Source organism: Betta splendens, chromosome 24 (assembly GCF_900634795.4).
Source record: "Betta splendens chromosome 24, fBetSpl5.4, whole genome shotgun sequence".
NCBI classification, from domain to species: domain Eukaryota; kingdom Metazoa; phylum Chordata; class Actinopteri; order Anabantiformes; family Osphronemidae; genus Betta; species Betta splendens.
The window spans coordinates 13,032,061-13,058,947 of NC_040901.2; the positions used below are offsets into that span (position 1 = coordinate 13,032,061).

The 26,887-nt window shown below is 46.9% G+C and overlaps 3 protein-coding genes across 6 annotated transcripts; 1 reads left to right on the forward strand and 2 right to left on the reverse strand.

Moving 5' to 3' along the window:
- Positions 1-64: 64 nt before the first annotated feature.
- Positions 65-20,399, reverse strand: igf2r (insulin-like growth factor 2 receptor). Of its 2 annotated transcripts, XM_029140721.3 has the most exons (51): positions 20,178-20,399; positions 19,415-19,554; positions 17,425-17,543; positions 16,457-16,555; positions 16,108-16,240; positions 15,919-16,030; positions 15,703-15,811; positions 15,448-15,607; positions 14,722-14,911; positions 14,510-14,613; positions 14,236-14,400; positions 13,946-14,089; positions 13,696-13,851; positions 13,453-13,590; positions 13,021-13,171; positions 12,729-12,897; positions 12,508-12,623; positions 12,261-12,420; positions 11,952-12,128; positions 11,760-11,855; positions 11,561-11,662; positions 11,155-11,317; positions 10,897-11,073; positions 10,647-10,793; positions 10,262-10,440; positions 10,053-10,140; positions 9,770-9,979; positions 9,546-9,676; positions 9,301-9,404; positions 9,074-9,207; positions 8,730-8,926; positions 8,453-8,579; positions 8,229-8,360; positions 7,892-8,051; positions 7,712-7,820; positions 7,435-7,516; positions 7,192-7,325; positions 6,927-7,076; positions 6,683-6,841; positions 6,395-6,602; positions 6,163-6,315; positions 5,180-5,414; positions 4,951-5,087; positions 4,760-4,877; positions 3,945-4,091; positions 3,686-3,873; positions 3,419-3,605; positions 3,188-3,331; positions 3,045-3,114; positions 2,690-2,968; positions 65-2,359 (listed from the first exon to the last, which is right to left on the reverse strand). In XM_029140721.3, exons 1-51 carry the CDS (start codon positions 20,303-20,305, stop codon positions 2,201-2,203), a joined length of 7,476 nt encoding a protein of 2,491 aa, XP_028996554.1. In that variant the 5' UTR covers positions 20,306-20,399; the 3' UTR covers positions 65-2,200. The 2 variants fall into 2 exon arrangements, with proteins under 2 accessions (XP_028996554.1, XP_028996555.1); XM_029140722.3 differs by lacking the exon at positions 6,163-6,315.
- A 2-nt stretch (positions 20,400-20,401) lies between these two features.
- On the forward strand, positions 20,402-23,654 carry ttll2 (tubulin tyrosine ligase-like family, member 2). 3 transcript variants are annotated; one of them, XM_041069619.2, is made up of 6 exons: positions 20,402-20,540; positions 20,636-20,772; positions 20,909-21,053; positions 21,496-21,753; positions 21,851-23,199; positions 23,315-23,654. In XM_041069619.2, exons 2-6 carry the CDS (start codon positions 20,726-20,728, stop codon positions 23,643-23,645), a joined length of 2,130 nt encoding a protein of 709 aa, XP_040925553.1. In that variant the 5' UTR covers positions 20,402-20,540; positions 20,636-20,725; the 3' UTR covers positions 23,646-23,654. The 3 variants fall into 3 exon arrangements, with proteins under 3 accessions (XP_040925553.1, XP_028996563.2, XP_028996562.1); XM_029140730.3 differs by having other exon boundaries at positions 20,402-21,053; XM_029140729.3 differs by lacking the exons at positions 20,402-20,540; positions 20,636-20,772 and having other exon boundaries at positions 20,921-21,137.
- A 145-nt stretch (positions 23,655-23,799) lies between these two features.
- Positions 23,800-26,697, reverse strand: si:ch211-140l13.3 (centromere protein J). Its single transcript, XM_029140744.3, has 8 exons — positions 26,521-26,697; positions 26,329-26,401; positions 26,118-26,244; positions 25,760-25,948; positions 25,149-25,235; positions 24,979-25,063; positions 24,722-24,842; positions 23,800-24,109 (listed from the first exon to the last, which is right to left on the reverse strand). Exons 1-8 carry the CDS (start codon positions 26,687-26,689, stop codon positions 23,896-23,898), a joined length of 1,065 nt encoding a protein of 354 aa, XP_028996577.1. The 5' UTR covers positions 26,690-26,697; the 3' UTR covers positions 23,800-23,895.
- Between the last annotated feature and the right edge of the window lie 190 nt (positions 26,698-26,887).

A 26,887-nucleotide genomic window follows, 5' to 3' on the forward strand; every position in this document is an offset into this window, starting at 1 on the left:
ACAGAACTCACGGCAACGACCTCTTCTTCCATCACTGAACATTTGGAGATTAAAAACCACGATGGCGAATCTCTTATTTATTCAAATAATGCAGTATTTTTTTTTTTTTACACCAAGGTCTTTTTAAATAGGAAAACAGGCAAAGAGCTGAAAAACATCATCAGACAACAGAACATACACCAACTAAAACAAAACCATGATCTCCCCTCGTCCCAAAGAATCACAGGTTCTTGTGCTCAGTTTCTCACCCATAAACTCAGATCTACAGTTGAATCATTCTACACCTGGTTGTGAAGCAAACAGGAAGCAAAGGGCTCATCTTTCTCTACAGGTGGAGTCGGAACATGCAGATGAGATCACAATTTAAAAGTACTCAAAAAGCTCATTCTGATCATTTAACGCTTCTTTGGAAGCCACCACCCCAACGTTAACGTCCTCAACCAGAACACACGAGGAACACACTTCCTTCTGTTACTTTAGAATGAGACGGTTGTTCTGATACGTGAAAATAAATTAAAACCTGAACTTAACAATAAGAGATTTTAGTGCAAAGAGAAAAAATGAGTTTTGCAGTTTGAATCAAGCTGCAGCTGCTGAAGAGCAGAAGATGTTTCCTCCTTCCCTTATTAGACGTCAGCGTTTAATAGCACGACCCAAACTCATCTAAAAATACTGATGTTTCCAAAGCAAAGGCCAGTTTGTGACATTTCATATGATCTGAAGCGATTCAAAGTGAAGCCACCTTCCATCCAGCAGACTTTGTTACATAAGGAGCTTTTCCCAAGCTTGTTCATTCACCCTCAGCGTGAAGTGGATTAATGAGTCACTCGATTGTTCATTCTAGTTTGACTGGAGAATCCTCAGCTCTTGGTTGAGTCCAAACATCCTTTCCCAGCTTCTAACTGCCCGTTTCCCTCATCTACAACTCACTGGAATCCAATCTTCACACCCAACGTCCACCGTCCTGCAGCTCAGTCGGTACCAGCAAGTCCTAGTTCAGCTTATGATTTTTTTTTCTACCAAATTAATTATTATGGGATGGCACCTTGTTACCTAAACACCTCTTCCTTGGCTCTAGAGCTGCCTGCAACCTTCACTTCGTGCATTTGGCTGAAAACGGTTTGGTTTCTGCACCAACTCATCCGGACTCTTCCTACACTGCAACAATCACACCTGAAAAACAAAACGGAGCCAATAACACGTGGACAGATTATTATTCACTTCCAGTACCTGTGGCCGAAGCGATATGGCTTTGGAGGCAGGGAGGGAACTTCAAAACCAGGCCGCCCGAACTAGCATCAAGTCTGAACGCCCACGTTCCCCTTTAAGGCCGACATGCGTACGGACATTTAAATAATCATAAAAACAAATTCACCGGTGGAAACGTCAACCAACAGAACGTCCATGTTATAGATCATCATCATCATCATCATCATCTGTACAGTGTCTGATTAAAACAAGACAAACAGGTCAATGTGTCGCTGGACGTGATTCATGGATTAAATGCTAAATGCATCATGGGAAAAGGCATCACGCTTCCTTTGAGAGGAAAGAAAGAAGAGCTGCTATTATAGCAACTGTAAACAGCAACAAAAGACAAATCAGTGTCTTCATTCCCTTTAGAAACAGGAGCTCACACTTCACCGCCTCATGGCAACAACCAATTCTCTTCAAACTGCACATTTCACCACAGTTATCAAATACAGTCCTAAAAGGCCCATTAGAACTAAACGACAAATCAACCTCCAAGTAGTTTCAAATTTTCAGTCTGCAAAGAAACAGTTAAAACAGGGTAAAATAAAGTGCTACAGTAATGGCACAGCTTCTTTCCAAAGGACTAGAAGAAGAACAGACTTCATTTCAGTTTCAGCTGCATCATGTAGATGCTCCGTGTGCTTCTTTGGCTGATTTCTGGAGTCTCAACAGGCCTGTTAGGTCGTTACTAGATAAATGTGGCAAGAGTTCAGAGGAAATAAGTCCAAATGGCCAAAGGAACAATTTAAATAAATCACTTGTCAATAAATAAAAAGAAGCTGAGTCGACAGTCTGTGGACAGTGAAGAGGACAGAGTCAGTGGAGGCCGAGTAAAAACCAAAGGTTTCAAAACGCTGCAGGTGCTTCGCTCTTGTTGCTGTTTTGGAGACATTCACTGAGAGAGAAGAGTTCAGACTGGATGGAGGCTCACAGAGGAGGAGGTGCGTCACACCCGGAGCAGGTCCTCGTCACTGTCGTCCTCGTCCCGCTTCCTGTTGGCGGCCCTGCTGTTAGCGTGGCTCAGGCCCGAGGAGCGAGGTTTGCTGCTCTTCCTCCTCCGGTCGCACTCGTCCAGGAGACCGACCAGGTCCTCGTCGCTCTCCTCCTGGAATGAAACAGGTCACACTTTACAGTGGCCCAGACTGCAGTGGGTCTGGGTGAATCAGCAAAAAGCACACGTCAATGAGGTCAGGCTGAGAAATAGAACATAAGGTCACGTCTCAACAGAGGTTTGTTCAGATGCAAACATTCATGCTGAGCCTCGGGAAACGAACGGTACAATAACACGCGTCATGTGACCCACAGAAATAAATAGGTCAACATGTTATTCCGTCCAACACAACGCTTCATTGTTTCCACTGCACTGTGCAAACACAGTTTGGTACTTTTTACTTCTACAAACCCATGGTTGACACAGAAACTGTGTTCCACTGACCTGGAGCAAGGCACTGCGGTGGGCGGCAGCCTGCCTGGAGGCTGCAGACGACTTGAGCACCCGCACCCCCGGCACGCTCAGCACCTCGTCCTCGCTGTCGTCCTCCTGCTCGTCCAAGGAGAAGGTGCGCAGGCCGTCGGTGTTCACCGCTTTGGTCGTGATGTGACCGTTGGCGACGTTGGTCTTTCCGCGGTGGGAGGACGTGGAGGCGGGAGGTGGTTCCAGCTCCTCCATCAGCCACTCCATCTCCTCCTCGCCCCCCTCTTCATCCATGTTGACCTGCATGTGCAAAGCACAGTCAGCAGCAGCAATCTGCACCAGTCCTGGGGTTCTAATGTCCGTCCGCTGAACCAACCTTAGAATATTTATAGGAGACTTGATTTCCTCTCCTACAACAACCAGCAACTTTCTGCATGACGAGCTCCCTGAAAGAAGAGACAGAGGCGTTAGCAGGTTCAGCCACCAAATAGAAGCAGCCTCAGCGTGACGCCGCCTCACCTCCGCTCCCTTTTGTGGAGTAAGAGCCCCAGCAGACAGGTGATGGCCCCCAGCAGGAGGAAGAGCAGCACCCCCAGCGCATGGCTCCGATTGGACACAGCCCCAGATTTGTCCCCGTCGTCGTCTGACTGCGTGTTAACAGTTCTGAGAGACAGTTTAGAGAGCAGACTTACACACAGCGGGACTTGAAGCTGTAGAGGACATCAGGACTAAACGCCACCACTCACTCACATCAGACCACACACAGCCTGCGTGTGCCACACAAACAGGTACTGGCACTCGTCTGTCTCCAGCTTGAACTCAGGGAAGCCGATTCCAGCCGTCGGGCTGCAGTGGAACATGATTGTGGACGACACTTTCTTGGTTTTCTCCCGTCCACACTTGGACTCTGACGGCACCGTCACATCCAGGTTCCCCCCTGTTGAAAGGAGGAGTTAGTTTAACAGGAAAAACCATCTCTAAAACAGATTTATATTTAAAAGCTGACTGTTCCATGACCTTTGACGTAGTACTTGGCTTTGTTGGACGAGCCAATCTTGCGTCTGTAGGAATTATTGAGTTTGACCTGGCAGATGTTGGCACCAACACAGTTGGGATCAATGGAGTCGTTTGTGATGCCAGACAACTGGATGTGGTAGATGTAGCGGTCGCCGTTGGGACGGATGTCTCCAGAAGCTTGATGGTGACTAAGAGGAAAACACATACATGAGGTAGATCTGGACCTCATTTTAAGGAGCGTGAGCTGGAGGACTCATACCTGAAGTACAGCGCTCCCAGGCTGAGGTAGACTCCGGTGTCAGGAACACGAACCGTCCCGTTCACCATCTCCACCTCCTGCGGCTTCACGGCACACGCCGACCGAGTCTCCCAGCCCAACACAAACTCACATGCGTCCTTATCAAACCTGCTCATACAGAGAGAGATGCGTCGTTAGCACAGCTGCACACACCGATGAGATGAATGCTCTAAAACTAGATCAGTCTCTGTATGAACGTAGAAAACAATAGTCACGATGCACAGGCTGCATCTTCAGGTGCACAATCAACCATCATCACAATTCTGATCCAGAGACAATAAACATGCCTCTGCATGAAAACTGCAGGAATAAACTATAAGTGAGTCATTACTGTGGATGAATAATAATGTTACATAATACAACCCAATGAGGATTTAACGAGACGAGGTTAACGTGTAACACACTGTCCCACCATTAACTTTCAGCTGGAAGAGCTGCATGTGTTGACTGACTGACAGACAGACAGACAGACAGACAGACAGACAGACAGACAGACAGACAGACAGACAGACAGACAGACAGACAGACAGACAGACAGACAGACAGACAGACAGACATGCTGTGAAGCATTTAGCTGTTGACTGGACACTCAACCAGTGATGCACTGGTCACTGGTCCCCTCTTTTTCCCTCCTGGCACCGCTTTCACCACGTACCTTTGTCAAAATGTCTCAGTTTAATTTTTTCTACTTCCAACACAAAAATGTGACCTTTGTTCTCAGGTGGTGCTTTAAGTTTGATGCATTGTGTGCTTCAACCCGTCTGCATCTGTGTTACCTGAGCAGTGCTGGGTGTCCGAACACGGTGCCACAGCTCAGCTGGATCACAGTCTTTGCCTTCAGGCCGTTTCCACAGACGTCGTCTCCCGCTGAATAGTTGACAAAGATCTTCCCATCTTAAGAAAAAGGGAAATATTTGAGACGATGATCAAAAACTGCTGCTGGCGTGTATCTGACCTGATTACCCACCGGTGTATTCCATGCTCTGAGTGTAAACGCGACCCAGGGTCTGGGTCTGTCCTTCTGCCGTGTGTCGACACACCGTGGCTCCTTCAGGACAGTCTGTTAATCCACCGTGGATCCCCTGACACAGGTTGACGTAATATCTGAAGACATTACAAACAGGAGACTCAGAGGTCACTTCTCTCAGGAGATAAAGATGAACAGCAGCGTTATCTTCTATCTGAAACAGGCTTACGCATCTCCCTGGTGGTTTAACTTCCATGGCTCTGTGAGGGAGGAGAGGCCTCGGAGGTCGAAGGTCTTATGCTGGCTGACCAGCTTACACTCCATCTTCCTTGGGGGACAAACTGCACTGGTCTTCCACTGGAAGGTGGCCGAGCAGCGTTCGGTCTCTGCAACCAGCTGTGGGAGGCCGTGACCTGCATTGTGGTCGCAGGTGAAAAGGATGGAGGACTGACGTTTACCAGACCCTGAAAGAGACAAAAGAATAAGGCTGGTTTAAAAAAATTATATAATGTTTGACCAAACTGTTGAAAGTTATCTTTACATAAACATCTTAATCCCTAAAACAGTCTGAATATTCTGTTATTGCAACATTTTGAAGCATATTCAAAAAACACATGATGGTTGTTCAATGAACTATTATTCTTCTGCCCTTTGGCCACTGCAGTAAACAGTTATCAGGAAATGTCCAACGTTTTCAGTGCAAGTTGTTCTTTTGGCAAACAAGGCTGTTCCTTTTCTGTGTCCACAGTTTACACTGTGACATAATCCTGAGGTCAGTAACCGCTGCTAAGACGTTGTAACTTAACGCTGAAGGAGCCTGAAATCATTAACAGTTCTGGGCAAAAAAACCTGCTGCACAGAAGTAAATTGAGTTTTCTTAACCATTAGAACAACAACAACAACAACAACAACAACAACAACAACAATAAAGTCAACTAATCAGAACTGAGTATTTGGATTGCGAAATGCGTAACAGCTCAGTAGCTGATTATTACCCTACATTTATTTAACTTTTCTATGGACTGAAACAGGCTGATGAAGTGACAAAGAGCAGAAGTGAGCTGAGACGTTTACAGAGCAGGAACTCGCTCCCACTGCACAGGCAGAACCTTCAGCCAGAGACTGAGCGGAGCAGCAGCTCCATCAGCCCAACATACACAGGTGCTGTAACTGAGTCCAGCAGGATCACAGGAGTGATTCGTCTTATTTTACCTGTAATGCACAACCCCCACTTCCCATCTGTGTCATAGTTTGCAGTGGTGGCACACCACTTTTTGCCATCTGTCCTTCCTTCGTTTGTGCACGATGTATATGATTTGCCCATGAAAGTGAAGGGGAACACGCATGCATCACCCTCAGCCGTCACTAAGCACACAAACAAACACACAATCAAACACACAAACTTTGTTTTGTTCAACGGCTTCAAATGTTCTGAAGGACTGACCTGGTGGACAGGGGTCTCCCCCTCCGTACTGCATCAGTACGCCCTGCTCTTCATGCTTAAAGTCCATGGTCATGGCTCCAGTGATCCCAAATGAAGACGCTGTTCGTTCTGAAGCTGAACCCGACAGCTCGCAGACCGCGCTCTTCTTACAGAGCGGCTCCGACACGGCGCCGCAGACGTTGATGTGGAAGTTGCTGGACCCTGGCACCTAACATACAGAGACTTGATTTGAATGTGTGCTTGTATCATTTTTTGCAATAGGCAGATTTCATATCAGGTAAAACTCACCTGTACTTCACCAGTGAGGACTGACATGTTAAAGGTGAACTGCAGCTGGGAGTCGGTGAGCTGGCAGCCTTCGGTGGTGGTAGCATCTGAACAGACTAAAGGTGTGGCCCATTCAAACAAATAGACACATTCCTGCTGCCTTAGCATTTGTGGGGAGCCCTGGATACAAATATAAAGGTTGGTGCTTTGGTCCAAACCAGAAGAAATATTCTCTTGATTATCCTAAAATGAAGTGGTGACTGACCAGCTCAAGGCCTCTCTGGCAGGTGAAGATAATGGTTGACGTGTAGTTCTGCTGAGAATCAGCTGCGCACGGAGTCGAGCTGCTGTAGGTGATGAACACCTCACCTGTCGCACTGTTGAGCTCAGGACCACTGGTAGTCCGCCCGATGTCCTTTACACAGCAAAGACATTTTAGGAAAGGGCAGAAAATAAAGATTCTCTGCAGTGAAATTCTGAATGGAGACCTACTCTACAATGAAGTTTTATAAATGAACATGGTGTCTCACCACTGGGGGTCCGTCATCAGGATCCATACAGACAGCAGCTCCGGGGGGGCAGGTGACCCCTGGGATGGGGTTTAAAGGCAGGCAGACATTGATGTAGAAGTCTGGAGAATCATTATTTTGGTCCACTGCCTCATCTAAAAAGGACAAACAGGGACAACAAACCGAACCAAAGCAGTTTCATCAGTTTCAAGCTCAGAAAACCACAAAGGCCACTGAATGTCAGTAAGACACGAACACGCTGACCTGTGGCAGTGTAGTAACCGTTGATATGAATGAGAGGAGTCAGGTCTATGAGTGAGGAGCCGTTCTTGACTGAACACTTCACCTGCAACAATAAAGAGAAAACTAGACTGAAGGTCTCAGGAAGGAATTCACGTGACTATATTGTCAACATTTAGTTTGATGTTTGAAATGACCAAGCAGCACTTATTTAATACAAAGCTCCTGCTTGTTTGAGACGGTCTATAAATGTGGTCATCTGACAATCACTGTGCTTCTTCCTGTTCTTGTCTGTACTTACAGGCTGTTCGCAGACCAGGGTGGTGTGGACAGAGAAGGTGTGTGTACAGGTGTCAGCATTGGAGTCAATGAGGACTGGCTCCACGACTGCTGAAGGCATGTTAGGTGGCCTAGAGGAAAACATCATAGATATTCAACCAGCAGCGGCAGCAGCAGCACAAAAGGTGTGTATGAGAAGTACCTGCAGATAAAGTGGATGATGGTGCTGTGTTTGAGCTCAGGGTTTGCTGGGCAGGGGCTTCCTCCTTCATACATCAGCTCCACAACATGATCCTTGTACGAGAGCTTTCTGCTCACCTGGCCACCGCTCGTGGCCGTGGAGGAGTCCTTAATGCACACAGCTACAACAAGCAAGCACAGACAGGAGAGTGGAACTACTGCAGTGAAACCTAGTGGTAAAAGAAACACTGCCCATTGTTTGAGAAAAGCTGGGGTGACAGTTCTCCCATTGACATAAACCATTCCATGCACAGAAAGACGACCAGGAAGGTGAGCACAAGTTAAAGATGTGTGAATACCGGTTTCAGGACTGCATCCGGTGTTGCTCACGCTCCCACAGATGTTCATACGGAACATTTTCCTGTCTTCCTGCTGCGCATACACCGTGTAGCCACCTTCCTTTGTCAGTGAGTTAAGGTCAAACAAATGACCTGGAGGAGAGAAAATTGGCATAAATACCAACACGGTTCCTTATGTCCTAGTGATCCCAGCTGTCTTGTACGCTGATCTGTACGTGTCTGACCTGTAGCCGGGTTGGTGACCCTGCAGTCGTCGTGCTGAGTGCTGTTCAGAGGGCAGGCAGCAGCTGTTAGCCACAGAAACGTGTATACGCAGTCCTCAATAGATGAGATGAAAACCGGCCGGGAGTCCTGGATTCAGGTAGAAAGAGGCTCACATGTGTATCTTACACTCAGAGCAGCACCCCAGGAGATACAGGGGGCTGTATTTAAACACATGCACTGAGTAAAGCTCCCTTCACACAAAAACGTGACGGTGCCATTAGCTGCACAGCATCTCACCCCTTTGTCTTTGTCGCACTTGAAGCGGATGATGCTGCTCCTGTTGCGCTCTCCGTCGGGGCAGGCCTGCCCACTGCTGTACTGCAGGCTGAGGACATTTCCATCCCATGTGGGACCAGACGTCACCTGCCCCAAGCTCACATACTCATCTCTGAGCTTGACGCAGGCCGCTGCACTGGACGGGCACTTCCATGAACCTATTTCAAAACAAGGAGGACAGAAATGAACAACCTTAAAATGTTATGTTACTGTTATTTTTCTTGGTTTATTGTTTCAAACAGTCATTAGTAAACCGTAAAGCTGATATTTTTGAAAGTCCAAACCATAATGGTCTTAACACTGACCATTCTGCTGCACCAGCGATCTGCACACATTGATGTAAAATGTTTGCCTTGTGTCTTCAGTCGGAAGCTCAGCCACCCAGTTTCGAGAGTCCACGGCCAGCGAGGAGAGATCGTATGAGTGGCCCAGGCCGTCACTGACAACAGAACAGATACAGATGGAAACGGATCATATGCTGAAACAAATGCAAATGAAGCACAATGAAGCGTGATGGGTGGAGGCCGTTTACTTGTAGGAGCAGCTTGTGGTTTTGACTGGGATGCAGGCCAGTGCAGTGGGCCAGCTGAACAGGTAGGTGCACTCTGGAGTCTCCTTGATGAACTCAGGCATTCCCTTAACATACAAGAATTCATAATGAATGTGCAGTACAGAGGAAACATCCACAGTACAGTATGTGTGGATGACCGTTAAACATTCATTCTCCACACACTTTCATAATTATTACATAAGCCATTTTGTGTGTGTCTGACTCACAGGGTGCCGCTCAGGGTGGCAGCTGAAGTAAATCTCGGTGGATCGTTTGTATATTTTATGGCAGGTTGATCCATCGGTGTAGTTTAAGATGAGCTGCTCTCCCACATAAATTAGATCCTGGTTTGCCATCCCTACATGGATGCAGATGGACGTGTGATGACACATACGTACATACGATTACAGAACAGTGACACCAACACCATGCTAGAAGGAAAAAAAGGCACCTGCAGTCTTGTGGTTCTGTCCATCCACCTGGCAGGAGGCCACAGACCCTGAGCCGTTGCCACGGGGGGTGCAGACGTCTTTTTGGAGTCCCCCACAGATTGACAGAAGGTACGTGTACTTGTTATTCTTGACGGAGAAATCCTTTCCCTTCAAAGAGCTCAGATCAAACTCATAGCTGCTCCTTGGGTCACGAACCCGGCAGTCTCTACCTGTGAGGACACGGTGTAATGACCAGGAGTTCTTTTAAATCTGTGGCAGGTTTGTCAAAAAACACGTCTTTACCTAGGGACTTCTTGATGGGACAGGCTTCAGAGGTCCTCCAGATGAAGACAAACTCACATCCGTCTTTACGGTCGAACATAGGGGAACCCTACGAATTCAGCCAAGAAACACTAAGGGTCAACAGTTCACAGAACCCTTCCTTATTTACCAGGCTTTGATTCTCTCTATATATTCATATATCATAGTCTAATAGTAGTTTTAATACGTACTGGGTTTTCATCACACAGGAAGATGATACGCGTTGAGTAGTGGTGGGATGAATCACATGGGTCTCCATTCTGGTACACAATGCTGATGGTGCCGTCCTCTGCTACCTGTGGGGTGGACTGGATGTATCCCAGGTTGAATTTTTTTCCATCGATCTCACCACACGCGCCCAATGGACCCACTGCAGTAGAGAAAAGAACTCAGGAATTTCAAGCTATGTAAGTACATAACTAATGTAATATTATATTAAATACGGGACATAATTGAAAAGATTCAAAGTTTGGTGTGATTGTGATATTCAGACAAATTAACTCTGTTTGATTTCCCTTATTTATTTAAACATCACAGCTCCATGTTTCTGTAAACCTTTCATTCAACCATACCGACCTGGACAGTTGGTTCCTCGGGGAAGCGGTTTGCAGACATTAATGTAAAAGCTGAAACGTTTGCTCGGATCCGGAGTAATTGGAATCCAGGGGCTGTCATCTCCGCTCCGGATCAGATGACTCAGGTCATACTCATTACCATGAGAGTCTAAGGGCAACGTATAAAAATGATCAGACAGAAAAGCCAAATGGCAGCGGATCAGGCTGCAGATGAATGCACTTCACTAATCATCTGAGCTGTGTGTTCATACCACTGAACTCGCAGTCCACCGGAGCAGGCAGACAGGCCAGAGCAGTGGAGAACTCGAACAAGACATCGTGGTCCACGTGCGTGGACAGAGTGTTCATCTCCTCGTTCAGAAATTTTAACACACCAGGGTGGGAGTTTGGATCACACACGAAGTTAATGGTGAAGGTGTCCCGTGTTGCTATAACAACAGACATGTCAGTTATTAAATAAAGCACCTTTTGTTTAGGTGGGAGCGCAGAAGGGTCAGCCTCCCTGCTACCTGAGGGCTTGTCCAGGGCTCCCTTGTACATGAGCTGAAGCAGGCCGTCTGTGGAGTACTGGAGGCTCCGCTCCACTCCCACTGCACTGGTGGGACTCCCGCTTTCCAGCTCACAGCCGGCCATGCCGGACCCGCATTCTGGCACATCTGAGCAGATATTCACCTGCAAAAAACACGTATGAACCCAGGTCTCCTACATCCCAGTCAGATGCTCCACCATTGAGCCTCCAACATAGGATGATATGAAAACATATAAAAGGCTCCATATTTGATTAAACCCTATGGACCCCAGAGCCTATTTTCTTACATTCGTTAGAGCCCGCAGGGCTCCACCGGGGTTTAAGAAAAGAATACATTTAATAATACTTGCAGTTGCCACAGATGGCTGTTCACTTGTTGGTCTTACCAGGAACTCTTTGCCGTTGCCGCTCACGTTGTATCTGCTCTTTGAAGCCAAAGGCTGCAGGTTTAATTCCAAGCCCGTATTGGGGTCGACCACAGCACAGCTCTGACACACAACATCATATGTTCTTATGTTTAACATGTGTTCAACCATTAGGAAGTGTTTATGCTGAGAATGAGGGAGAATACGGAGATGAACTCACGCTGTTTTTGGTTGTTCTGATGGCACAGGCTGCCCTGGTTTCCCACCTGAAGCTCGCAGTGCAGTTCTTCATCATGAGGAACTGTGGGCTGCTCGACTGCAGGGTGAGACACAAGCACAATTACCTAAATACATACAAAGCGTTCAGGATTAATAAACAAACTCCACTTTATCTGTGAATCTGCTCATTTACCACAGTTCCTCTGGAGCACACCAGGTGGATGTGAGTGGTATAGGAGAGATTTTGGCCATCTGACGTGCAGACAGAGCCGTCTGTGAACTCCAACAACAACTGGTCCCGCTCTTCTATGATCGGTCCTCGCTTGGACAGACCCATGTTACTGACTGATACTACTTCCTTCGGAGAACCCTGAAGACAGAGAGAGGGAGCAGAAGATGAGCATCAGTTTCCACATGTGCTTTCTATTTAAATCTAAAAGGTGTCTAGTATTTATTAGAATCAGAATGAGCTTTATTTATTTATTTTAAATCTCTTACAGACCTGATCATTTATGTACTTCATCTGGCAGACGGACGCATGGCGATCGCAGCCAGTCACAGGGTTGATGGGACGACAAACGTTGATGTAGTACTTCTTCCGGTTCGCCGGGTCAGACAGATCCATTACTTGCCAGTTTCTACTCGAGGTGGAGCGAGATAAGCTGGGAAGGAGAAGGGAGACAGGTAGGGGACGATGACACTCTGCACTGGACTGAAGCTGTGTGCAAGTTAAGATACTCTGGCTTTACCTGGATAAGTCATACTGCTCAAAAGTGATGGGATCTGTGACTATACACTCATGAGGCCTTTCAGGACAAGCATACGATGTATACCAACGGAAGTTATATGTATAGTTGTCCTCAACCTAGGTATTAATAAAATAAAGCAAAATTTTGTTAATTTCTGAAAATGGGAAGAAAACCCAGGACATGGATAAACACACTGTGGTAAGTAAGATAGATGAGTTCACCTGAAATTCAGGCTTTCCAGCACCAGCCTCTGGATCACAGAGGAAGGAGATGAGGGTTGATCTGCGCGTGTGTTCATTGTTGTTGTACTGGGAGCCGTTGCTGTAGGTCAGCTGGATGAGGCCGTCATAGTAGGACAACTGGGAGTTTGCCTCCCCGAGACTCCAAGCACTGTTCAGTAAATGCATCATACAGTTTATATGTAAACCTGCACGGTGAAAGGACAGCACATGGCTGTGCTTAATGGCAGAATTGTGTAGCTCGGGCTTTATACACCTGCCAGTTGCTTCCTACCTGGCTTCAACCTGACATGCACCAGATTTTTCAGGACACTTGTCAACTTTGACAGCGCCACAGACATTTATGTAGTACTTGTAGTTTCCACTGGTCAGGTTGTAGAAGCCGCCGTCGGCTTTGGAGAGAGGTGACAGGTCAAAGGAAAACCCTGCGGAGCAACAGAGGATAATAAGACGGGAAGGAGTGAAAACGTTAGAGGAACAAGTCGTCAGGTTTGTGCAGCAACCACTAGATGGCAGCACACGCAGCCTTATTAATGATTCATGTAAACTCATGACTGTCATGAGATATAAAAGTGTGGAGGAAGTCTCTTATACAGAGAGCAGCATGTTCAGGTTCTATACTTTGAACTCTAGTTTTACTGTGTGCTGCCTCTGCTGTGTCAGGCAGTAAAGCTGTGGATAGAACTTGTGGGTTCGTGGGTCGTACCAGCTTGAGGATCGTCCACCTTACAGTGGTCTCCCTTTGTCTTTGAGAGGACGCATGCAGTAGCAGTGTACCACTCCAACTCGTACACACATCCATCAGACGTGATGCTGCGAAGCACAGGAGGACTGTCAAGGTCTCCTGGATGAGGAGGAGTAAAGAAAAATCATTACAGACATCTCAAAAACATCAGAGAAAATAGTATAAAGAAAACCATGTGACTCCTGGTCCTTCTGTTCAGCATACCTGGTTTGCACTTGAGGGTCAGGATGGTTTGGATTCTCCTCTTTCCATCACCACAAAAGCTTCCGTCAGTGTAGACCAGTCTGATGTCATTTCCTGTTTTAGTGGTCTGAGGAGATGAAAGGAAGCTGCCGAGGCTAATAAAGCGATTATTCTTATCTGAAACCAGGAGAGAACATAACTGCAGCTGAATCTGACCCTTTCTACAAATAAACATTGATCACAAGAAATCCACACGCATGTGAAAACGTACCCACGGAACAGATGGAGGCGTTCACCGGGCAGCCAGCAGCATCTCCGCTCGGAATGACTTTGTGACACACGTTCAGATAGAAACGCGATTTTGTCCCTGAAGCTCTGGCATCAACCACCCCCCAGTTCTCACTGACATCTGACCCTGCAGCAGCACAGAGGAGGGTCATTTATCAGCAACTAAAGTTTGACACCATCACAGAAGAGCGTTAGAACCACTCTCCTGCGACACAGAGTGCCCTCGTGTATGACACAAAACCTCACACACAGTCCAACTAATGCTCAACCCACCGGGGTATCTGGTCAGAGGCGACAGGTCGTAGTGTTTGTTGCCAGCTCTGGTGCGACACAATACATCCTCCTTCTCCTTGACACAGGCGAAGGCCGTCTCCCACACGAAGTTGTAGGTGCAGTCGGTCTCGCCTTTAAAAACAGGACTCCCTCTTCCATGTTGTGCTGTAGAATTCAACACGTGTAGAGTTTTGAACTGATTTCACCAAATATGTTTTGAAAGAACTCTGAAATGGACTTTCTGACAAATGACGATGACGGTTCTGAGACTTACTAGCGGTCTTGTTGCACTCAAATTGGATGATGGTCATCCTCTGGAAGCCGCTGGAGCATTTGTCTCCATCTGGGTAAATCAGAGTCAAATCTCCATCAGAGTAACTGCAAACGAGCAGAAGACAAAAAAAGAAGGGATTTAAGAAATGATTTAATCAGTGGCAGAGTGTGACAGACATACTGTACAAACAGACATCCATGCATATATTTTACCGTAGCGTCTGGTTCTGATATCTTCCAGCCACTTTCTTCACATCCTTGTTGCTTTTCATCTGGCAGGACGATATAAAGGGTTCCTCGCCACATTCGTTTGTGGTGAGCCGCCCACACACGTTCAGGTAGTAGGTGTAGCTGTCAGCGCCATCACTGCTCTCAGTGTCTGCGAAGTACGGACTCTCAGAGGCTACAGGAAAACACAAAATGACAAAGGTTTGGGCTGATCTGTTTCTCCATACTCATCATCGTTGTGCTGTAGGTGTCACTGTCCTAGTTTACAAATACAATCTGTTGCACTGTTAACAACATGAATGACGTTTTTCATGAAACTCAGGTGATTAAGAAGATTTTTAAAATGTGGAACTATTTACTTCCCTCAGTTACTTGAAAATACACAGACTACAATATCACAGAGTATTATGAGTAGAATGTATTGTATTGTGTATGTATACTTTTAACTAGATGGTAAACACAAACTGTGCATGGACTGTTGGAATGGAAACAATGAGCTGACAAAAACAGGAAGAATAGTTTAGTTCATTGCTCATTTGTTTCCTTTGTGAAATAAGATTAAAATAAGCAGCAGTAAAACAATCAGGTGTAAAATGGGAAGGTTTTAGAGAAGTAGGAATGTTGTTACTGTTGGTGCCAGTAAAGTACAGCTGGCCTGGATCTGGACCTGGTTCTGAGCCACTTCACAGGTTCATATATTGGACTACGTACAGCTCAGGATGAGAGGCGTCAGGTCGATGGAGATGTCGTGCTGCTCGCTGGTCAGTTTGCAGTTGTGACTCTCCAGATAGTCTCTGTGACAGGCGTATTCCGTCGCCCACTCCACCTCGTAGCGACAGTTGGACTTTGCCGTCATCTTTGGAGCGCTGGCCTGTGAAACAGATTGTTTCCCATTAAAAGATTGAGCCTTGACTATCCATGGCATTTAGAGGATACAAATAATTACTGCAGAATGAGAAAACGTACCGAATGTCGGCTTGAGGGACATAAGAAAGTTATGGTGACGGCAGGATTGTGGCCGCTGCAGATGTCTGGAACAGCTGTATGACCACTGAGTTCATACTGTAGCCGTAGTCTAGAGGGGGCGTAAGAAGAAAGTTGTTTTCAGACGTTGATGGTGAACACATTCCTACATTTACAGTCAATCTGAACCCATAAAGAGATTAGAGAAAGGTGCAGTACCGATCGTTGGACAGCAGCTCCAGCGGTTTGGACGGAGAGCCCATACTGTAGGAGACCTCACCGATAACGAGACAAGCTGCAGAGCCCTCTGAACACGATGCGTCTGGACGGTCTACAGGAAAACAAAGGCGTTGTTAAGCAGGTCAGAGCTGGGTCTGCGTCAGGCCACTCGCTGACAGAGAGACTCACTGAGACTGCGGCAGATGTTGATGTAGAAGTCGACGCTGTCGTCCCCATCATCCACCAGATAGCCATCATTGAGTCTGATCAGAGGGTTCAGGTCGTGCTTCTTCCAGTCCGAGTCGAACGCGTAGCAGGGCACCTGCAGAGAAGGAGATCACCTTCTAAGAGAACAATAGCGCAGCTCCAATGGCTCCCAAAACAAACCGTAGCACAAATCTGGAGCAAACTAGATTGGAGAGATAACTTTTTTTTTTTAATTTCCTCTACAACACTTTTTGACTCACTGTCTGAGACACATCATTCAAACAGAAACCTCACTGGTGAGTCATCCAGACCATCAAACACCACCACATACCTCTGTGTGCGGTTTGAACATGTCTTTCTTGCAGGCAGCGTAGGTCCTCCACTCAAAGTAATGCACACACTGAGACAAGGTCACAAACTCTGGGGTCCCCTGCAGCAATAAACAGATGATGAGCATATAATGAATCCAGAGGATAATGCTGTAAAACAAAGATTGAAGCACTTCTGGTCTAGTGAGAAACAAAGACCAAAATGTTCATTTTAACTAAAAAAACATTATTCTGATCTTCTGTTCAACAGGAAATGACAGGTCTGCATTAACCCACCCCCCAAAACCACTTTGACACTCTACCGACGCAATGAGCAGGAAAACATGGCAGGTGATGTTTCCGATTACAGCTTTGCTCCTTTCAGTGCAGCTGAGATATGAATGCAAACAGCAAAGCACGTTTCCTCAACATCACACAGCCGTGTTGTCTTCAATCAGGTGTTCATCACCTTTTATTATTTTACATCACATTCTAGCATATTTATTTAAATGCACTGAGATAACAGAACAGCAGGACTTTACATCACATATCCTTCATCGGTACATTTATTACCTTAACACTCAATATGCTAACCTTAAAGGTCTCTGGACCATCGCCCTGTTGCTGGAGGCAGCTTCTTGATTAGCTGCAGGACATTTGCATTCAGGAGTTGATGATAATATAATTATTTCTTCCTTCTATCTGTGCAACGTTTCCTGTGCTACACAACAGTAAAGCGCCTCAGAAAATTAGGTTCTTAAGTACGGACTTAGCTTGTCGGCACAGAAACTAAACAGATGGTCACCAACTCAAGAGAGGCTTGTTTTTTTTACTGCAGCACAGTAGCATTCGTGTTTGGTAAGTGAGCGTCCTGCAGCTTAACAGATCGATGGCTGCAGCTGCTGACGTGCAGCACAGTCGGGACGGAGCAGGTGTCAGCTGACACAGGAACAAAGCAGGCGGTCAGTTATTGTAGTTGAATGTGTCTCACCATAGTGGTCCCACACTGGAAGCTGATACTGGTCTGAACGTTGTTACTGGCTTCTGGACATCTCTCGGTGCTGTTGTATTCCAGCATGGAGCCGGACGCTGTGAGCAGGGACAGCTCACCTGTGCAGAGAGAGAGACAAAGAGTCAAGCACGGGACGAAAGCGTGAAAACAACCTGCAGACGGACAGAGGTCACGAAGCGAGACGTCATTTATCATCTAAATAGAAACAGAGCGGTGGGAAACGCTCCACACTAGATTTATAGCGCTGGCAGTTACATTAAGTTACAGCAGGTCAGCCAGATAAAAAGCAACATATCTGTTAGAAAGTACGACGCAGCGCTTATGGGAGCCCTTCATCCTGGCGTTACACAAGATCATGCTTTTTTTACAGTAATGAACATAGCACCCACGGTTTATTTATTTGTATACGTGTGTCACATCAAAACTCTGACACCAGTTCAGCTAGAAATATTATGGGTTTAGCTACTGCTCTAGTGTTTCTTAGTGGAGCATTAGTGAACAACAGCAGCTACCCATGAATGAAGGAACACGGTGTTGATGTGCAGCCTGTGATAAGGCAGGACTCCTGTCGCTGAGAAACCAAACAAGGAAAGTAAGTGAATGACAGCGTGACCTACTAACACCAATAAGTAAGAGGTGGGAGCCATTAAAGCCCATCAACTGCTTCAGATTAAATGTTTGTTTTTCTCCATGTGAGACACTGTTCTGGGTTAAGAACAGGGTGAGAATCTTCCCACTGCTCTGAACAGTCAGCATTAACAACACGTTGAGCAACAGAGAGCAAACGAGCACGTGAGGTTTTTGCCAATTCATTTCTACTGTATGAGTGTGCTTATGCTTGATGACGTTTTATGGGTCATGTGAAAAGACAGCCAGGGTGATTCAACCCAGACTGACCAGTGTCGTGTGCCATCTCTTACGTTAAATACATGATGTTCCTCCTGCAAAACCACTAAAATGAGGAAGCTTACAGTAACGAAATAAGCTGAAAATAACCCCCCGCCACACGAGTCTGCTGTCTTCACTCACACACTGGTCAGAGTCAGAAGTCGAGCTTAGGTCACACTGAGCTCAGAGCTCCCAAACACTAATTTGTCACTAAGGGAAGGTCAAAGTCTCAGACAGCAGCTCTCAACCACTTGTTGATGTGGGACTCAACAAACTGTGACCATGTTCCTTCCTTTAAAAGGTTATAGACAAAATCTGACCAAAAAAAAAAAAAGTTAACCTCAGGTTCAAGTCCTGAAATTATAGTTCCTACCTTAATTAAGATCAGGCAACACAAACACAAACACTGACTCTGTCAAACCACTTCGTGATGGACTGATGTGCATCTTGCTGATGTAGAACCACAGCACTTTCGGCATCATCAGCACAAACATGAGAACTGGGAATGTACTTTGTGGGCTGTAGCATTCAGTGAAAATATCCGACTAATCATAACTGGAAGTTGAGTGGCTCAGCAGACGACTCCACCCGGAGCCTGTTTGCTCTGGGTTAGTATAAATAAACCGGCTGTACCTCACTCTGACCTGACGACAAATAAAAACGCATTACTAGAAACCTCCAAGACAAGAGACAGACGACAAACATGTCTGTCATGCTCAGCAGTGTGCACGACCATCAACAAGCATCTATTGTTTTCATTACATGGCTGAGGAGTTAAAAACAAACCAACATATTTAGCCCGATTCAATGTTCTGAGAATTTCAAACGGTGATGATCAGCGTGGTTGAACTACAGCGCTTCAGCGTTTAAAGGTCATTCTACAACAATAACTAACAGCTATCAGTCCGGCAGCTCCACGGACGACATCACTCATGAACCTGGACTGGAACGAGAGCCTGGTGGAACTGGGCAGACTGGGATTCAGATACGAGCCCATTACACTGATTTCTGCTGATGACACGACCGCATTATTATAAACCCTGAATAATGAAAAACCAGCGTGTGCTGTAAGAAAGCTCACCAACGGGCTGCTTTGCTTTGGTGCCGAGCTTCTCCGCACACACGGCGGTGGTGTCGTCACAGCGGGTCGGTGGCGAAGAGTCACAGAGTCTGAATGTGTAGCTCACTTTACGGTCCTGGTCTATGGCCTCCCATTTATAACTGCAATGGAAATGAATGAGGAGAGAAGAGCAGGGTTTGACATTTACATGTAAAACACTTTCATACATTCAAACGCTTGTGAGATAAATATGTTCCTGTATGTGGGTGCCGCTCAGGTGTGTGGATGAGGCGCAGTTCCCTGCTTTTCTTTCTGCTGAGTCAATATTTGCAGAGCAGCTGCTCAGGCGTAGCTTCAGCGCAGCACAACGCTGCTCTGCGCTCGCCATTAAAACGCCAACTTATCCGACCCGGTGCTAGCCGTTAGCACGAGCTGTCGCGTCACAGCTAGCATGAAGCTAGGCGGCACCGGAGCGCGCGGAGCGCTCGTAAAACGCGCTGGACGCGTCCGCTTCCAAGCGGTTCCGGACGTGTTCGCCGTGAAGTTGCCGTGCGTGGCGCGTGAAAGTTGGACGGTGGAAAGCGCGGACTGTTCGTGAGCCGAATATACAGACACCTCCAACTGGTACCAGGTGTAGTCTGGTACCGGCTGTTTGTCAATAAACACGAGAAGCTACAGGTGACGATGCGTGAATGAGAGCCTTATGAACGACCACCAGGAAGCGCGTAGCTTCGCTGCTGTTACGTGTTGTGTGCGTTTTTGAGCCGGTGCTGCCGCTCGTCACCTGCAGAGGTCCCGGTACCACGGGCTGCTCCCGTCCTGCGTGGATCGGGACCGAACCGCCGCACACGCCGGCGCCAACGCCGCCACGAAGCAAAGCAGGCGCGTGAGACGCGCACGGAGCGGGAACATGCTGAGAGCTGGGGTGCGCGGAGGAGGCGAACTAGGAGGACATGATACAGCAGTCTGCGCCCGATCACATCAATAGGAAGTGACTGCGCCGCGTGACGGGGCGTCACATGACTCATGATGGAGCCTGGCGCTGCGTTCACGGGCCGCGGGAAAACCGAGAGTAAACATAGGGCCTTTTTGACAGCAGTTCATACGAGTCTATATTTAAGCTGTCTTTAACTCTGCGTGTCTTTTGGTAAGTGAATATAAAAATGTATTGCAGCAAATAGCCAAACACTTTTCCACGAAGACACCATTAAGATTCAACATTTGTCCTCCCCCGACCCCTAGTGGCGAGGAACGGAAGCGAAAGTCTGCTGATTATGTACACGGACCAGCTACATTCATTCACAAAATGAAAGTCACATCTTTTGGTTGTGGATGAAAGTGAGTTCTTCTGTGGCACTGAATGCTTTTATCCCAAGCAGGTAATAAAGTGAAATGTGTATAATTTTGTTGTGATGGCAGCATTATTCTGTGTTAAATGGATGTCTATGATAATAACACACATTACCATACGCCTGCCTTTGAATAACACCCATTGTTTGGCGTGATGGACGTCAGCTGTGACACAGTAGCTGCAGCTCGTCAGTCAGGTGAGTTCAGGTTTGTTGGAGGAGGAGCTCAGGGAACAGAGGCGTCAACCCTGCAGGCACTGAGCTGGAAGGGACTCATCAGCTGCCTGCTTCAGACGGACGAACAGTCACAGGTGAGACGGATCACAACAGTCAGACTGGTGTATGATACATGGAGCTGCTCGCCTGTGATGTGATGTCATGTGGCCTCTGCTCAGGTGAGTGAACCGAGTGTCAGGTTTGTTTGGGCTTCTCAGATTTAAGCTGTAAATGCTTTAGCTCACACACACAGAGAACAACTGAGACGAGTGGATAAGCTGCAGCTCTGTAGGTGTGAATACGTTCATCCTGGATCTGTGTAGGACCTCTTTCCTACTCACGGATTGTGTGGCATTTTTATTTTACATTTATTTAATTTACACAGACATGTGTAATCCTGTGTTTTGAGTCAATTTTGTTGGACGACTATTAAAATAATGTCCAGTTAATCAGTATAGTTGCTTGTTGAAAATATATTTTTTAATGTTATGTATTTAGGAAAAAATCACAGATGTAGATAATATATTCCAATTTCAGGTGCTACTTTCCAGTTTCGTCCACTTACGATGCTGCATGGCTGCATCTCTGGTCTTCAAGCTTCATGACCGCGGCCCGGAGCTGGTGAGGGAGGTGCTTCTGGAGAGAGGATGGCAGGAATACGATGGGGGGCGGCAGGAGGAGGAGGACTGGAACCTCTACTGGAGGGGTTCAATGTTTGGCAGCTCGGAATATCACAACCTGCTGCCATGGCAACGCCTCAACCATCATCCCAAGACGGCTGGCATCACACGCAAGGTGAATGCGTGCTTTGAGTTGAGTCACGTGTGATTCCTGATTAGAGCCTCGACAGATGATGCATGCAGCGTTTATAGCTCTGGGCTTTTCTTGAAAGGATCTGTTGGCACGCAACCTGAGGAGGATGAGGGCCACGATGGGTTCAGCGCTGTACGACTTCAGTCCCACCGCCTTCATCCTCCCCACAGACTACACACGCCTCCTGGCCCAGTGCAACAGGCTGCAGCGCCGCGGAGGCGCCTCTGTGTACTGGATTTGTAAACCCGTGGACCTGTCCAGAGGCCGGGGCATCTTCCTCTTTGACCACATCAAGGACTTGGTCTACGACTGCCCCGTCATCGTACAGCGGTACATCAGCAACCCTCTGCTGATCTCCGGCTACAAGTTTGACCTGAGGATTTACGTGTGCGTGAAGAGTTTCCATCCGCTCACGGTTTACGTCCATCAGGAGGGTCTGGTGCGTTTCGCCACGGAGAAGTACGACCTGTCATCTCTGCACAACGTCTACGCTCATCTGACCAACACCAGCATCAATAAGTCTGGCCCTTTCTACAAAACCAAGAAAGGCAGAGTGGGCCCAGGGTGCAAGTGGACACTGGGCCAGTTCAGACACTTCCTCCACAGCCAAGACGTCAACGAGCTGCTTTTGTGGCAGAGGATCAACAACATCGTGACTCTGACCCTCCTCACCATCGCTCCCACTGTCCCCTACTGTCCAAACTGTGTGGAGCTGTTTGGCTTTGATGTCCTCGTTGATGCCAAGTATAAACCCTGGCTGCTGGAGGTCAACTACAGCCCCGCGCTGACGCTGGACTGCCAGGCTGACGTCATAGTCAAGAAAAGCCTGATTAGTGATCTGATTGATCTGATGAATTACACACCCGCTGACAGACTAAGAGAAAGAGCGCATCAGGAAGGGAGATACAGGGCTTGTTGCCGTGCCAACAAGCCCTCACGGGTTCCGGTCCCCGTGCTCCCGAACAAAGTCCAGAGGAAGACAAGTGGCCTCCACCCGTCACATGTTCACAGACTGCCTCTGCTGAAAAACCCCCATCTGTCTGAAAAGATCAACCAAAGAGAGTCCAGACAACAAGCTTTTATAACCAGCTGCCAAACACACCTCCCCCCCGTTGGCTTAAATGCAACAGAATGCAGAATCATTGAGGCCACAGGTGCCAAGAACCACACAAACAAAGCACTGAACCTGATCCTCAGCACAGATTCAAGGAGGAACGTGTCAGGTGTAAATGAACGGACACTTCCAGCTACGGCCCCACGGCGGACGCGTCGCAGGCGTCTCCATGTGTCTGAGGTCACGCAGCGTGACGCAGCTGAGACAGAGGTGGAGCTGGAGACGGATGCCTCCTCTTCGATACTGGATGTTCCACGAAGGAGGCTGGAGACCAGAGCGTCTGCTGCGTCCTGGACGCTGCCAAACATCTACAGGTAGAATCAGCACCTCTTGGTTTCATTTGGTTAACCCAATAAATCTAAATACTAAAAACCAACACTTTTACAAAAAGGTTTAGAATAACAAACAAATGTTCTAAATCATTAACAGTGGGAATAAAAGGTTGGTGAGTTTTCCATTGGAGGCTTCCACTGCAGTGAATGGACCACCAGTTCCTCCACTGAGAGTCGGAGACTTCATACGAACATTCCCGTTTAATCCAGCGACCCTGAAGGCCTCACGGCTTAACCTGGACGTTAGGACAGTCACACAGGAGCTTCACAAGCTGACTGCCGAGCTGGCGTCCGCACAGTCAGACAGCAGCAAGCTCAGAACAGAGGAGGAGGACGGTACGGATGCAGAGGCTGGAGCCGACTTTGAATCTCTGCTCTGGGGGCCGAAGGACCCTCCACTCATCAGCCAGCGCTTCAGAACCAGCTAGAGTGCAGCGCTTCTGCTCAGTCTGTGTTTATTGTAAGCTCGTGTTTGCTTTTTACTCATAGTTACTGCTGGGACTGACTCTGCAACTGTCAGAGACAAGCAATTAGATCAATATTTGTTAAGCAGATAAAGGGAAAACTGAGTCGTTCCCACAGTTATTTGTTGTAGTTCCTTTAATGTGTGATTGTTGAACCATACTGTATTCGTGTGAACTTCATGATCCCCATTTAAAGCAGCAGTTCCTCCTGAGGCTACACTCTCACATGCCCCTCTGTCTCTCTCTCACTGTTCTTTTGAGCTCCACTCTTGTGCCTGATGCGTGTTCTGCCTGACGCGTACTTGGTCTCCTGTCGGCCGTTGGGATAAACCGTTTTAACCCTCCCGTCTGGATACTCTCTCCTCTTGTACTGGGAAGTGTGGGTTACTTTCTGCCCGCTGGGGAAATCAATTATCTTCTCCCCAGACCTTGAAGACACAGTGACACAAAGAGCACAGTCCTCATCATTATCACAACAAACTGATTAGTTCAGCGGCACAGTATGAAATGAGTCACATATAGTCGTTAACCTGCAGACGAAGGTTAACAGAACCCACAAACGTTCTCATTGTGTGCATCCTCAGTTTTAAAGTTGGTAAATTCACATTCACACACATGACAGTTAGTCATCTGATCTGCATTTTTATTCATGGGAGCAAACACAAATGCCCAGTGATTTATAGCAACGAGTCAATAGAAGGAATCTGTCTGTTTAGATGAAAAACACACCAGTGAAGTTTGCAAAGGCCATAAAAGGACAGACTGTGAATGGGTTTTAATATTTGATAGAATATGAGGCTGTTAAAAGACTTACCACAAGATGATTTCAGCCCCTGAACATATCATATGTCTAAAGGTTGATATCAAACCATGATTGCGTCACAGTCTGTTACCTCACTGGACATGAGACGAGGACGCTTGATTTATTGATGAGACAGGCTGTTCTCTGCCACCTTGATGACAGTTACTCTTCCTAGGTTACACTGCCTTCATGACCTTGCAGACACTCTAAGGCTCATCCTGAAATAATAGCGTGTTACTGTGAAAGGTGAACGATGGTGCCATCAGGGAAGATCGTCTCCTCGCTGCCGTCAGGCTCCACATACGTGATGGTCTGGTCTGGAAACAGGATCTCTCTCTTCCCCCCAGGGTGTCTCTTCTCTAATAATAATAATAATAATAATAATAATAATAATAATAATAATAATAATAATAATAATAATGTCAGATTATGTAAACAACCCTCTACATGAGGTTTATTGTACTGATTTTCGACTTTTCCACACTTTGTTCTCACCAATTTGCTCGTTGGGGAACCGAAGGACCTCCAGACCGCTTGGGTGGGTGGTCTGTGTTGTCTGCGACTCAGCATAGTAATATACCTGAATAAACATGTTACGACTTAGTGAGACAAATGCAGCATTAACACACTGAACACTGGGTGCAGGATGTTCAGGAGTGACTCACCACTTTCCCATTCTCCAAAATGTGTTTGATGTCACCATTAAGGAAGGTGACTGTTCTTGTTTTCTGTTCTCCAGAACATTGCGTTGTCTGTGTAGAAACAAAGATCATCAGGATAATAATGATATCAAAGGATGAGGTCGGACAATTTCACATGTCAAAGTGAAATCAGGTCCGGGCAGCGACAGAAGCCTATCAACTTGCACTGCGCAGACGTGTAACGAGGCCAGTCGGAGCTTTGACACCAGCCTTTGTCCATCTTCATAAATTATTGTCATGGTGCTTAAAGACCACTTAACAATCTATTATATCCTTTGGGAATTTGATACCAACAAGATTTAAACTGCAGACGAAGGTACGAAGGTAAATAGAAACCAGTGTTAGGAAAAGGCACAAAGAGCTCCTACAGTGATATGACAGAGAGTACAGCTATGAGTGCTTATATTCATACAGTATAATTAACCAGCAACAAAACAATTACAAGTACATTTACATTGACCTGTAGAGATTATTCATCATAACTGCAGTGGTTTACGCTCCCTTTGGCCTTTAATTGCTCCTGAACCGCTAAACAACTGCTGAACAGGTTCCTTCATAAAGACTGTGGACGATACCTGCGTCTGCTGATGGTCCACAGCGTGTGTCTGTGCAGCCCTTGGGCAGCTCTTTGGCCGAACTTTGAGTTTCTCTCGTAGCTCAGAGTTCTCCCTCATCAGCAGCCCCAGATGGAATCGAACCGCAGACCACTCGCTCTGTCTGTCTGTAAACCGCTGCTGAAGTTCCTCCATCTGCTCCCTGAGGGCCTGCGCACACACACAAACACATAAATACCGTATACAGTGGATGCATGCTTCAAATGCTGAGCTTTTAATAAATAATTCATACTTTCATTCAAGGCAACATTAGGCTGAAGTGTAATTAACGAGGCAGGTCAGATTGAAGGTAGTTGCTGCGGCTCATTTCCAAACCCACCTGGACTTTACTCAGGTGCCGTTTATGCACACGGTCCTGATCGGCCTCGGTCTGATCCTCTGTGCTGTCACGGTGGAGGTTCTGTCCTCTGCTGCTGCTCTTTACCTCTTGTTTATTTACAGTTTCTCTGCAAAACATCAACAGACTATGACAAAATACTAATGATTTTCATTATTTCCTCAGAATTTACTGCAACACAAGGCGTCAATACCGTTGAAATCCCCATGATGGCTGCGTTTCATCTACATCTTCTTGTTTCCTTCCTAGTTTTAGGAAATCTACTCCTAAACATAAACAAATGATTAATAACATTCTTCATTGTTTGTCTAATATATATATATATATACAATGACCAGAAATCTTGAATTAGGGTTTCTGTTAGAATCATGAGGTGTAGTGTGACCTTGGTTGGGGTGTGTGGAGGATTCCTGATGCCTCAGGCTCTGATCCTGTTCCATCCATCGCTGCTCAGCCTTTCTGGGCCTGTCGTCACAGTCCTGAAGGCCGCAGCATGAAGGAGGGGGGGGGGTCTTTGGGAAACTGGTGACACAGGGAGGGTGGCTTGTCTCCATCCTTCCAACTACTCCCACTGCTTCTGGTAACGGCCTGGACGGAAGCTGTGCTGTGGTTCAGTGGAACTGGAGCCTGACAACACGATGCTGTCGTAGCTGGTTTATGACCTTTGACCCCGGTCGGGCTGACGCTGCTTCTTGCTCTTGACTCGCAGCAGCGGCAAAGATGAAACTGTGTTGTTGTTTCTGCACAGCCAG

Coding starts and splice junctions, on each gene's coding strand:
- si:ch211-140l13.3 (XM_029140744.3), bottom strand. CDS start 26,689: ATGGAGACAAGCCACCCTCCCTGTGTCACCAGTTTCCCAAAGACCCCC. Junction 25,236..25,759: donor TGGACCATCAGCAGACGCAG/GTATCGTCCACA, acceptor GTTTCTACACAG/ACAACGCAATGTTCTGGAGA. Junction 25,064..25,148: donor TTTTGGAGAATGGGAAAGTG/GTGAGTCACTCC, acceptor ATGTTTATTCAG/GTATATTACTATGCTGAGTC.
- igf2r (XM_029140721.3), bottom strand. CDS start 20,305: ATGTTCCCGCTCCGTGCGCGTCTCACGCGCCTGCTTTGCTTCGTGGCG. Junction 8,052..8,228: donor CGGATGCAGTCCTGAAACCG/GTATTCACACAT, acceptor TGCTTGTTGTAG/CTGTGTGCATTAAGGACTCC. Junction 5,415..6,162: donor GTGGGGGTTGTGCATTACAG/GTAAAATAAGAC, acceptor TGTCTCTTTCAG/GGTCTGGTAAACGTCAGTCC.
- ttll2 (XM_041069619.2), top strand. CDS start 20,726: ATGAAAGTGAGTTCTTCTGTGGCACTGAATGCTTTTATCCCAAGCAG. Junction 20,773..20,908: donor AATGCTTTTATCCCAAGCAG/GTAATAAAGTGA, acceptor GATGGACGTCAG/CTGTGACACAGTAGCTGCAG. Junction 21,754..21,850: donor CGGCTGGCATCACACGCAAG/GTGAATGCGTGC, acceptor TTTTCTTGAAAG/GATCTGTTGGCACGCAACCT.